The sequence below is a fragment of the Felis catus genome, chromosome C2 (genome assembly GCF_018350175.1).
Source record: "Felis catus isolate Fca126 chromosome C2, F.catus_Fca126_mat1.0, whole genome shotgun sequence".
Lineage (NCBI taxonomy): Eukaryota > Metazoa > Chordata > Mammalia > Carnivora > Felidae > Felis > Felis catus.
This window is the reverse complement of record NC_058376.1, coordinates 68,843,756-68,856,287: the sequence shown is the minus strand read 5'-3', so window position 1 is coordinate 68,856,287 and position 12,532 is coordinate 68,843,756. Positions and strand designations below refer to the sequence as shown.

General features: G+C 53.0%; 1 protein-coding gene across 1 annotated transcript in view; it reads left to right on the top strand.

Moving 5' to 3' along the window:
* The first annotated feature begins 224 nt into the window (after nt 1-224).
* Nucleotides 225-12,532, top strand: part of ADCY5 (adenylate cyclase 5) — a 148,357-nt gene continuing 136,049 nt past the window's right edge. Inside the window, exon 1 of the mRNA XM_019839852.3 lies at nt 225-2,062. Within this exon, the coding sequence (XP_019695411.2) occupies nt 926-2,062 (1,137 nt within the window). The 5' untranslated portion in view covers nt 225-925. The remainder of the gene's footprint in view (nt 2,063-12,532) is intronic.

The following is a 12,532-nucleotide window of genomic DNA, read 5'->3' as shown; positions in this document are numbered from 1 at the left end:
CTTGCGGAGTCGGCGAGGCAGCCCTCCTGGGCCAGCGGGTCCCGGCCAGCCCCGCTCCGTTTGGGGGGAAGGGGGAGGCGAGAGGGGAAGGGCCGCGCCGCAGGAGCCGGTCCTCGCCCCCGCCCCCTGCGCGGACGCGCTGAAAGCTCGGCTCGGCTTTCGCGGGGGCCTCGCTCCCACTCTCTCCGCGGGAGGTGGGGGATGCGGGCGACGGCCCCCCTGGGCTCTAGGACCCACCCCCCAGGGCCCCGGCGCTGTTGCTCCGCCCGCCGCCCCCTCCCCCGTCCTCTCCACCCCCCATCCCACCTCCCCACCCCTCGTAAGAAAATAATGCTGCCTGGCGCCCACACCTCCCAGTCGCTCCTAGTCCGCCGCGAGGAAAGGGTGCCCGCTCGGTCTCCACGCCGGGACCCCAGCCTCGCCGCCCTAGCCGCCGCCTCGCCGCGTGTGCCGCTGGGCCCCGCTTAGGCAGAATCTGCGAACGCCGCGCCCCGGCATTGCCAGCCCCGGAGAGGCGCCGCCCGCAAGGACACCTCTCCGTCCCGCCTCGTCCGCAACTCCGGTCCTCGTCGAGCTCGACGCGAACCAGGAGTCCGGACGTCCCTCTGCGCGCGGCGCAGCCACTCAAGCAGACCCAGCTGCCCCAGCTCGGAGCCAACTCCATCTCGGACCTGGGACTCCAGACGCGGATTCTCAGCCACTTCTCACCTCGGGGCTGTGCCTGCCTCCCCGCTTGTCCTCCTGCTGCCCTGCTTCTCCGCTCAGGACGGGGGTGCCAAGATGTCCCGCTGCTGCGCAGGGCCCCGGCCCGCCCTCGACGTGTGACCCCAGCCTGGTCCCCCTGCTCGGCCGTCCGCCGTCCCCTTGGAGACCCCCGGCCCGGCCCCCGGGGGAGGAGGAAGAAGACGACGAAGCCGAGGGGGGGATGTCCGGCTCCAAAAGCGTAAGCCCCCCGGGCTACGCGGCGCAGACAGCGGCGGCGCCGGCGTCCCGGGGAGGCCCGGAACATCGCTCGGCGTGGGGGGAGGCCGATTCCCGCGCCAATGGCTACCCCCACGCCCCCGGGGGTTCGACCCGCAGCTGCACCAAGAAACCCGGGGGGGCGGTGACCCCGCAGCAGCAGCAGCAGCGCCTGGCTAATCGTTGGCGCAACGACGACGACGACGATCCTCCGCTGAGTGGTGACGACCCTCTGGCGGGGGGCTTCGGCTTCAGCTTCCGCTCCAAATCTGCTTGGCAGGAGCGCGGCGGCGACGACTGCGGTCGCGGCAGCCGCCGGCAGCGGCGGGGCGCGGCCGGCGGGGGCAGCACCCGGGCGCCCCCTGGGGGCGGCGGTGGCGGCTCGGCCGCGGCTGCGGCCGCAGCGGGCGGGACCGAGGTGCGCCCTCGCTCGGTGGAGCTGGGCCTGGAGGAGCGGCGCGGCAAGGGCCGCGCGGCGGACGAGCTGGAGGCCGGTGCCGGTGCCGTCGAGGGCGACGAAGGGTCAGGGGATGGCAGCAGCTCGGCCGGCTCAGGCGCGGGGCCCGGCTCAGTGCTGTCGCTGGGCGCCTGCTGCCTGGCGCTGCTGCAGATATTCCGCTCCAAGAAGTTCCCGTCGGACAAACTGGAGCGGCTGTACCAGCGCTACTTCTTCCGTCTGAACCAGAGCAGCCTCACTATGCTTATGGCCGTGCTGGTGCTCGTGTGCCTCGTCATGTTGGCCTTCCACGCGGCGCGGCCCCCGCTCCAGCTGCCCTACCTGGCAGTGCTGGCGGCCGCGGTGGGTGTCATCCTTGTCATGGCTGTGCTCTGTAACCGTGCCGCCTTCCACCAGGACCACATGGGCCTGGCCTGCTACGCGCTCATCGCCGTGGTGCTGGCTGTCCAGGTGGTGGGCCTGCTGCTGCCCCAGCCGCGCAGCGCCTCGGAGGGCATCTGGTGGACCGTGTTCTTCATCTACACCATCTACACGTTGCTGCCTGTGCGCATGCGGGCCGCGGTACTCAGTGGGGTGCTGCTGTCTGCCCTCCACCTGGCCATCGCCCTGCGCACCAACGCCCAGGACCAGTTCCTGCTCAAGCAGGTAGGAGCCCACCTGGTCGCAGGGACTAGATCGTGGGGTGGGCAGGCCTTGGCCTGACGCCAAAGAGAAGTAACTCATCACCTTTAAAGTGGTGAAAAGAGCCAGAGAGACACGGCTGTGCCAGCTGTGGGGTGTCTTCAGAGCCTTTTAACCCTTTCTGAGCCCCAGCGTGTTCATTTACAAAAAAGATGTCCTTGTATTATTTGTAATGTTTCTGGCCCCTAGAAGACATGTAGCCATCATTGTGAGGATGCAAGTGAGGAAGGAGAGTTGGAGGAGAAAATTCTATGGAAAGGTCCCCGTTCCTTTCCTTGTCCCTGTGTAGAAAAGGCTCCTCATAAAGGTGGCTTGGACCCTGCAGCAACCTCTCCATCCTGGTTTGTTAAGGATTCCTGGATAGAGGGTTGGGGAGGGGAGCCCCTGGGTGCCCCTTGCCCAGTCTTAAGGAGGAGAAATGATAACCCTGCCAGTTGTCTGAGGCTGGGGATTTGGGAGCTGGAGATATACCTGAACTTGTGGGAGGACTGACAAGTTTGCTTTGTTTACAAAAGTGCCCTAAAGCCAAAAAAGCTGCCTTTAGCAAAGGTAGGAAGGAACCTCTGTGTGTGGTGGTGTTCTGGCCTGAGCGGAAAGCTAGTGCTGGGTGGCATGACCCCTTCCCTTGGGTGTTCCTTGTTATTGCTTGTGGCGGGGCGGTGCTTTTTATACTGCTGAGACTGGTTCCATGAGCTCAGAATGGTGGGCTCTGGAGGAAGTAAAACCTCTGCCTGGTTAACTGGTGACTCCACTGAAGGCTTCTGGGAGAGAGGTGTGCTTGCTCTCCTGACCGGTGGTGAGACTAGCCCCTCTGACATGCACGCCTCCCAGTAGCAGTTGCCTTGTGTGGAGCTCCAGGGGCTTCATCCATTGACCCCTGCTGAGCCTAGTTGTTTTAGTGCAGCTTGGCTGTGAGAGTCAAGGGCCCCTTGATGCAGGCTAGTCTCTCGACCGTGGACCCTGCTCTGCACCCCATACCTCTCTCTGGGTGTCTGTGTCCTCTGAGAGAACCTTTAACCATACTCCGTTGGCACTGCCTTTCCTTCTTCTCCCCACTTCTCATGCCTTTTCTCAGACTTTGATCATGTTGAGTACTGCCTCTTCCTTGACGGGTTTTCCTGTGCCCCCAGCTTCCTGGGTGTGATACTCTCCCACAGGGAATAGCACAGTATGGGCTTCAGGGAGCTGGGCTCTAGCTCTACCTCCAAAGTACTCTGCGACTGAAAGGAAGGGGATCTGCAACCTCTTTGAGCCCCAAGATATTTTCTCGAAAATGAAAGAAATGTGTATGCCCCTTCCAGTTGCAACCTCTGTGCCAAGCCTCATCCCTCACCTCCTGCTCAGGGGCTCCTCCTTCCATTCCAGGCACCCTGGCCTCTCCCCCTACCGCATGGTTAACGACAGAGTCAGAACCACAGAGTGGAGCACTTCCTTACTTTCCAGTGCCCATTGGTTTTGCTCCCCATCCAACGTAAGCTCCTTGGATGCAGGAATCCTGTGTATGTTTTTCCTTTTCTACCCTCTCTCCCTTGTCTAGGACATTTCAGGATACTTAGTAGGGATTTAATAACTGCTTGCCAACTTGGTGGTGTTCCAGTAAGTGGAGTAGGAGGGGTAGTTGAAGCTTAGTTGAAGTTTTTATGATCTGGGATCAGAAGGAAAAAAATCTTCAGAGATCAGCTTTGAACTTGAGAGAGGAACCTACTGAGAGGTAGTGATATATATATGCATACATATACATATACATGTATATATACATGTATATATACATATACATATACAGGTATGTGTGTGTGTGTACACACACACACATATATATATATAGATATATATATAGATATATCTATATCTATCTATCTATCTATATATATATCTATATATATATATACCTCCTTGCCCAGTCTCAAGGAGGAGAAATGATAACCCTGCCAGTTGTCTGAGGCTGGGGATTTGGGAGCTGGAGATATACCTGAATATATATATATATATATATATATATATATATATATATATATGTTAACTACTATTGTTAGTGCTTATAAAACCTCCAACTCCTTCTGACTTGAGGACCCAAGCTATCATGGATGTTGTATCTTTGGGCGTTGGTCCTGGCTTGGATGGGACGCAGGTTGCTCGGATGGGTGTAGTTTTTCTACAGAGGGAAGGGCATGTCATCCACATGGAGAAGCAGAGATTTCCAGGATCATTTGGGCTATTTTTCTGAACCAGCCCTAGGCAATCCTGGATGCATGGGTTCATGAGACTGGAGTCAGATCCCAGGAAAGGAGTGCTGGGCCTCGGGAGTTCCAACCCCATCTTCGCATGAAAATGCTGTGGCAACAGCAGAGTGACTGACTTCTTTCTCAGGCAAACCTCTCTCCCTTCTCTCCCTACCTTTACCACCTCCCATCCCATGCTGCTTTTCCCCATTGTGGTCTTTAGACTTGGCTGTAAGCTTCTGGGTGGATTTACACTTAACTTCTTACACTTTTCTCTGTTGAGGACAGCAAAGCTTGTTAGGAATGGTCCAGGACAAGGGACTTTTGGTTTCAGAGAAAACTGTATTTTTTGTGTGTATGATTTACCTTTCTGATTATGTCTGATATAGAATTTTTATTTCTTGACCAAACCCTGAGGGATGGTTGGGAAATATTAGTGGGACAGTGCAGCATTAACCTCTGCCTCAGATTACCCCAGAGCAGCAGGTGTTTGAGGATGGCTTGCATTAGATGCCTTGTTCTTTTCTTTGATAAAGACACATGTCCAGGGAAATGGAACAGCAGTGCATGGTTTCTAATGTTGGGGCTTTGGAAATCCCCCCCTCCGTGGTGCCTTGGACACATAATAGGCCCTGGGTAAACTGTGTTGGCATTTCTTTGCTTCTCCTCCTGCAAGGCTGGCCCCCTCACTCCCACAGCTCAACTCCTCAACATCATCATCCGACCTGGGTATTTTATTCTTCCCCAGCCCCTCTTGTGTTTGGGGTTCTGCCCTTTGCTCCAGTTATGAGGAGAAATATTTGGTTTCTGAACTGGTGCCTCCTGATGGTTTTTATTCAAGAGATAACCAAGAGGTCATCCCCCTTTGGGGGATGATGTTTCTTCCCTTCCTACATCTTTGGCTCTAGCTCTTCCCTCGGTATCCGTCCCTCTCCCCCTCTTCTTCCTCTCCCTTCTCCTTCAGCCCTTCCTCTTCCTTTCTCCTTCTGCCCCTGCCAGTCCCCTGTTGCTCTCTGCCCACCTTTCTCCTCTCCTCTGCCTGCCTCCTTGTTCTGCTTCCCCATCTCTTATTGCCTGTTTGCAGCTTCTCCTGTGCTCTTGTTTCACCGTTGTCTCCTTTGTGGGGTACAGTAGGAGCGTCACAGGGTTGTTTTTTTCTCCTTCTTGGCCTGTTAGAAGTCCCTCTGCTACACCCATACCATAAATAACACTCGCATCTGCCAAACACATTCCTCACTTGTGTTAATAGGCTGCAATGATGCCGGAGCCTGTTGCCATGGCAACCCCATTTTTGTTTGATTGTATCCCACTCTGCTACATAAAGCCTCTGCACGCACACACACACAAACAAGCACGCTCACACAACCATTACATATGCTAAACTATTAAAGATTATTTTGGAGAAAATATCTTTGGGCCCTGTGGGGTTATCTGACTGAGGGGATGAGCATCTCCACTGCCCAGTGTTACTCCGGGAGGTGATAATGGATGGAAGAGCTCTTTGAAAAGTAGAGAGTCCTGTTCAAATGTGGGGTATTATTATTCTGCAACCACATTAAGCCTGCCTGCCATGGTTTCAGAGGAGAAGATTCTGACCCCATGTGGGTCCCTGTGAGCTTGGGAGAGCTGTTAGAAGTTGCTGTCACAGTGTGGGATGACCCACCCTCCTCCCCAGCGGAGTTTCAGCTCCTTCCTCTCTTCCCCCTAAACCTTTTGGAGAAACTCAGTGATCTCTTGCATTTCTTCCTTTGTGACTGTTTGAACCTGTAACTGTCACCAGTTGCTTCAGAGATCAGAAAGGCACAGGCGCTGTGTGGGTGATGTTCTGTGACTGTGCACGTGCGAGCGTCTGTAGCTAGGAGGCTGGGGAAGGAGGGGGATGGGGATACAGACCACGAACTGACTGCTGTGCATGTGCATGCATGTCTGCTCACGCACACACACACAGACACACACACACACACACGTGTGTGTGTGTGTGTGTGTGTGTCTGTGTGTGTGTGTGTGTGTGTGTCTGTGTGTCTGTGTGTGTGTGTGTGTGTCTGTGGCTTGGGCTGACCAGGGCAATGGAGGAGGTGGACCTAAGGAAGCCTTTGTGTTGACTTTGAAAGGAGATCATTGCAGCTCTGTCCTGTTTATTCTTGGCTGGTGGCTGGCTTCCGTGGCCATTTGCCTTTCTGATTCTGGGCCTTAATCACCCTTCTGACCTTGACGTCTGGCTCCTCAGGGAGGTACCCTGGATGCACACCCCCCCCCCCACTTTCCATAATGAGGCTGAGGGCTCGACTTGAGTGGTCAGCTCCCCTGAAATACAGGAATCCGATCCTTCCCTTTCAAGAACTCTTCCTACTGCCCACTCACTCAGCTGCCCAGTGAGCCCCATTGCAAAGCCACCTCCTTGCTCTGGAGCTTGGCCCAGAGGCCTGTGTTGTGGGTCACTATAGCTGGCCCATGTGCGCTGCCTACAGCCACTCCCTGCCTGCTCGCTGGGGTGCTGTGGAGGAGGACACACTTCCACCGCAGTGGCTGGGAGTTGCCACCAATTCCCCCCTGTCACCCACATTTCTGGACAGGAGAAATCTGGCCTTAGTGAACCCCAGGGTGGGGGGTTGGCTCTGAGTTTGGAGCCCAGTAGGGTCTGCTTGTCTTCCTAAAGTCTAATGTTTTTTTGCCAACTATATTTGCTAATTATTTTCAATTATGTTGCCTCCTCTGTGCAACAGGGCAGGGCTGTTTCGGGGGTGGGGACAGAAGCCTCTGGGGGTGGGGTCAAGCAGGGCTTCTGGGCAGGGGGTCATCTTCCAGATCCCAGGGATGCCTCGATTCCTACGGAGAGGACTTCAGGAAGGGCACAGACCCAGTCGAGGAGCAAAACGACCAGCTTCTGTGTTTGTGGGAATGTTCAGTGTTAATAATTCAATCTAAGTTTTGATCTAGAGCAAGAGAAGGAGGTCCGTGTGCTGTGGAACATGGAACAGCATGCTCATGTTTGTCTATAAAGAGGACACAGATGACGTATTAAACCCCATCACAGGAACCTGCTCAACCTCATGGAAGAGTTTTAAAAATCCGTGTAAAAGGCTTTCCTATGCTGATGGGCCCTGGCCACAAGTCACTCTGTGAGAAGGTGCAGCCGGTAGCAGAAGCAGGGCCGTGGCCCATGCTGGGCCAGGCCTTTTTTCTCCTAAGTGGTGTGGCTGGGGCTCCCACTTTGGTCCCAGCCAGAGACAGAATGTGAGTGTTGGGTAAGGCCAGGTGGGAGACTCCTGTGACTGTACCAGCCTCTTTGTGGGAGACTTCCTGTCCATGATGCCTGCCTGGTGCCTCAGTTAACTGTACCTGTCTTGTGTGTGGGGGGAGTCCAGCTCCTGGCCTGTTACTTCCCAGGAGGGGCAGCCTGTGTTGGGATTGGAAATAGTTGGCTCCAGGAACTCTGACATGATTGTACCCATAAATCCTTTGGTGCTGTTACATAAGTTATGTTTTAGCATATCCTTCTTCCGTCTGTGCTTATCAGGTGGGGATGGCTAGCTAACAGAGGGCAGGCTCAGCATGATTTTTTTCACCCAGACTCAAAACTTCATGGAGATAATTGGAAAGCCTTCCTTCTCCCCCGCCCCCCCCCCCCCCAGCTTTTCTCAAGGCAATGTCCAGATGGAGGACAGGGAAGATCTCTCTTTACATACAATGTTGCAAGCGAAATCAGGATTTCTGGTTAATGGACTGTGCACCCCAGGTGAACCCGCATTTTGAGGCTGGCTGTTGGAAAACACCAGTAGGCTGTTTGGGTATGTCGATGGGCATGCCCAGTTCATAGGAAGATTCAGGTCCCCTCTGAAATACTGTGGTTGATTCCAGAATTCAGAGGAGTGTGACCAGCTTGGTAAGGGGACTGGAAACCTTGACTTCTGAGAGAACATTTGAAAGGCTAGGGGATATTTAGCTGGGAGGAGAGCAGGCTGTAGCAGGGTAAGAAAGCAGCTGGGCAAGACATTGTTGCTGGGACCCCTGTGGCCAGACATTATAAGAGAGACTGAATTTCTTTTTAGTTGCTCGCAAGGGCAAGGCTGTGACAAATGGGTGGAAACAATAGACACATTTCAGCTCCAGGTAGGAGATACCTTTCTAGCTTTTGGGGTTGCAGCCATCAAACCACACGTCTCCCGGGGTAGGCAGCTGTGTAAGTGGAGGTTTTCACGTAGAGACTGGATGGCCTCAGCTAAGCTTGTTACTGAGGAAATGATTCTGCTTTCAGAGGTCCGGGGTGGGGTCCAAGAATGGATCTGTTTTTTAAACAGCTTGGATCTAGGTTTCAAAGTTCTTCAGGTGATCTTGACCAACTCCCAGGCTTGGGAACATTGGCCAAGAAATCTGCCCAGGTCACCCTCAACCCAAGGATGTTGTGGTTTCGTGCCTTGCATCAGCGTGACTATCTCCTAAAGTCTGTTAGGGTGTTCTGTCGTCCCGTCCGTCTCAGGCTCTGTTTGCAAGAAACGAAACCGTTACAGACCTGATGAGCCATTGGGAGACATTCAGGAGGGGCTGGGAGTATGTGCTGGTGTGAGGATGCAGATCTGGAAGGCGATGAGTAATGGTGAAACAGGGTGGGAGGAATGCCCCAAACCCAGACTCATATTCTCTTCCCAAACTTCCCCATCCCCTGCCTCCAGTTTGAGGCAAAGCAGGCTGGTGTGTGTGTGTGTGGGGGGGGGGGTGGTCAGCAGAAAGATGGACCTTGATTTGAGTCCTGGTTTATTCATTCCTTTCTCTGCTAGTGGATACGAAAAACACTGAGGACACTCCTGGTCCAGAGTGGATGTACAGAATGTGGAGAACGAGGAGATCAAGGGGGTGGGGCAACATAGCAAGAGGTAGGGAACTAGGAGATGATTTGAAGGAGGAGGAATAGGGCTTCAGGGAAGCAAGAAGAGATCGGAGCTCTGAGTATGAGGACAGGCCTGGAGGTGGGGGCAGGGATGCTCTCTGGGAACAATGGGATGTAGTTACCAGAAAAGGGGGAAAGACAAACAAACAGGGGATACAGTAGTGGCTTTATTCTTCAGGCCAGCCTCATGTGTCAGGGTGAAATCCTCCCACCTCCTCCTTGCTCTGAGTGGGTTATGAGCTGTTGCTTCTGGGCTTGAGGCTTCCTGACCTCACACTTGGGTGGTCCCCTCTCCCTTCCCCTTAGGAGTCTCGAGGCTTGATCCCACAGCTCACTGCGGTCCCAGTTGGCTTTTGGAAGGGGTCCTCAGAGACCTCAGGGACCTCAGTGCCCAGAACATAGTAGGTGCTCAGTGAGGGTTTGAATGAATGAATGAACGAATGAATGAATGGGTGGTGGGGTGGGTGGACGACTGCACACAGACTCTGCTGTGCCGAAGTGCTAGACCAACACCTCCACAGAAGGAAGCGATGCAGCTTGGCTTGGAAGCCTATTTTGGTGGATTGCAATCCTAAACTCTGAGCAGGGCTTCCAAAATCCCTCCTGCTGCAATTTAAAACGTGTGCCTTCTTGGAAACAGAGAGCTGTCGCCTGGCACTGCCGATACTATATCACTTCACAGATCTAAAAGCCATTATTAAGTCATTCTTTCAGCCTTCTCCCCATTCATTTGGAGAGCAACCATTTATTAGGTGCCTACTGTATACCAGGCACTGTGCGAGGCCATGGAAGTTCAAAGATAACCCAGCCTGGGTCCCAGCACCCAGGGCTGCCATTAGCCAATAGATGTTTCACCTACACACATTTGCTTCTGTGTCAGATGAGCTCTGGAAATACTGGCTTAAACAGAATTCTTTACTGTAGGACTTTAAAGCTTTGAACATGTTAATGGGCACTAAAATTTGCCAAGAGGAGGATATTGCGTGAATCCTTTATCAAGCATGTTTGACCCCTGAATCTGTTCGTTAAGGAGCATAACAAGGGTCATTATTGTTTGTTGGAACTCACTTTAGGCTACACTGCTTCAGGGGGCTGGGAGCAGCCTAGAAATTTCTTAGGGATGGGCCTCTGGGATAGGCTTGGGTAAAGTAATCTAGACAGGGGCATTTATTTGGGGCCTTTCCTCCCTCAAGAAGGTTTCTCAGCCCGCACTGGCTGGCTGCCTGTTTTAAAGTCTCATTCCCCATCTGGGTCTGAAATCCTTTATGAAATGAAATGATGGAAGGCACCAGGGAGACGCCTCTTTTAATCTAGTTTTAGTTTCTTTTAGGGCCTTTTGCTGTCATTAGACATTGGATCAGGTTGGACTCCTAAATAACGACCTTTGGAGGGTCAGGGGTCCATCGAATGTCTTTCCAGACCTTTCACTTAAGGCACTGATTGCATTGGTGCCCACAGGGGAGTTAGCAGTGGGTCATTCCAGATCATCCTTCTCCAAATTTTCTTTGTTTCCTTCCCCCACTTCAACTCTCCCAGAGGAGGAAGCCCTTAAAGATTATTGATTATAAACTATGAGTTTGTACTGAGTGTTTACTGCATGCCTGACACTGAGCTCATCCCCTACATACATGACCTCATTGAATTATAATATTATCCCTGTGAGAAAGACATTCTTATCCCCATTTCAAGGCTCAGAAAAGGAAATAAGAGAAGGTAAGTAATGTCCTCAATGTCACACAGCTAGTGAGCATAGCAGATGGTTCAGTGCCTGCCCATATTCCCTGGGCATGTACCTCTCCACCCTTGCCAGCTGTCAGGACCTGAGGGCTTTCTCCGGCCCTGAGCCTCTCTGCTGGCCCGTGGGGCAGGTCAGAAGTGTTGGGGGTTTCCACCTCCAGAGCAGCCCTCAGCCAATGATTATTGTGTGCTGGTGGATGAATATTCCAGCTCTGAAACGTGTGTTCTCCATTGGCTCCTTGTCCCAGGAAACAGTCAGCTCTAGTTGCCCACGGTGGGAATGGGCTTGATAGCTTTCCTTTTCTCTGGGTTTATTTCCCTTCCTCAGCTGTCTTCTCCATTCCCTTCTAGTGTTTCTCGGGGTTACCTCTCATGTAAAACCACTTCTCCTCAAATCTTTGTCTCAGGATCTTTTCCCATGAGGAATCCACATTGAGAGATGAGAAGCAGGGAATCTAACCTAGGTTTGACTTGAACACCAGGGAGGGAGAGGGGCTGCTTACTGGGGCAAAAATGCATCAGGTGCAGGACTGCATGGCAGGCTCAGAACCTAGTCCTGCCTGGGTCCCTCACTCTTATCTGATAACATTTGTCACAAGTAGAGTGGTTGCTGGAGTAGAGGAATGACGTGGAATATAAAAAATTTTAAAATATAGCTATAGAAATATACATGTAATTTATATATGATATACACTTCTATCTATCTCTATAACTATTTTTAAAATTTTTACTTCTTAAAAACGTATGGCTTTCTGTTTCCTAGACAGTGGGCTCAAACACTGGCCAAAAGACTTGCTTTTCCGTTTGATCAGCATTTGATAGATAACAAAGGACTTTACCATGTGTGATCTCCTTTGCTGCTCATGAGGGTTCCAAGGCGGTGATGGGTTAGGATGGGGCAGACGTGAGCTTTGGGGTCCAGAGGCCCAGGGGAAAACCCTGGTTATATGATCCTGGCTGAGCTGCTCTGCCTCTCCCAGTGTTTCCTTTCTGTTACCTGGGGATAATAGATTCCTGATTGACGGGATCTGATGTTCGGTGGCCAAAACAAGGTAATGCACTCATAGTTACAGACCTGTGATTGTGTTGGAGAGGGGGAAGTAGGGGTTCAGAGAGGTTAAGTGACCTCATTCAGGTTACACAGCTAGTTAGTTAGCTTAGGAGTTGCGATATAAATTTGGATCTCTGACTCCAAATCCAGTGCTCTTTTCTCAATTGGACCCGGCCCTGCATCTACTTGGTGGTGCGTGCAGAAGCTAGAGAAGGCACAGCTGTTCTCACGCGGTTGTCTTGGTTTGATTTTGGAATGCGTGGTGTTTTCTTTGTGATGGCTTGTCCTTCCTTCATGGTGTCTGGCTCAGATGGGCATTCAGTGAGTTGTCATTTCCTGAGCCTGCAATGCTGTGAAGGAAGGCGGCCCTGAAGTGTTCAGGGGGTGGCTGGGATCAGGTGTTTACCAACGAAAAGCTCCTGAGTGGTTATGGATGTGTGAGTAGCACAGCTCGGGGGTGAGGCTGCCTTGTATCCACTATCCTGGTGGCGTCAGTGGAACAGTGGAGAGGAGGGAGGAGGCGCTGGGGACACATCAGGGTC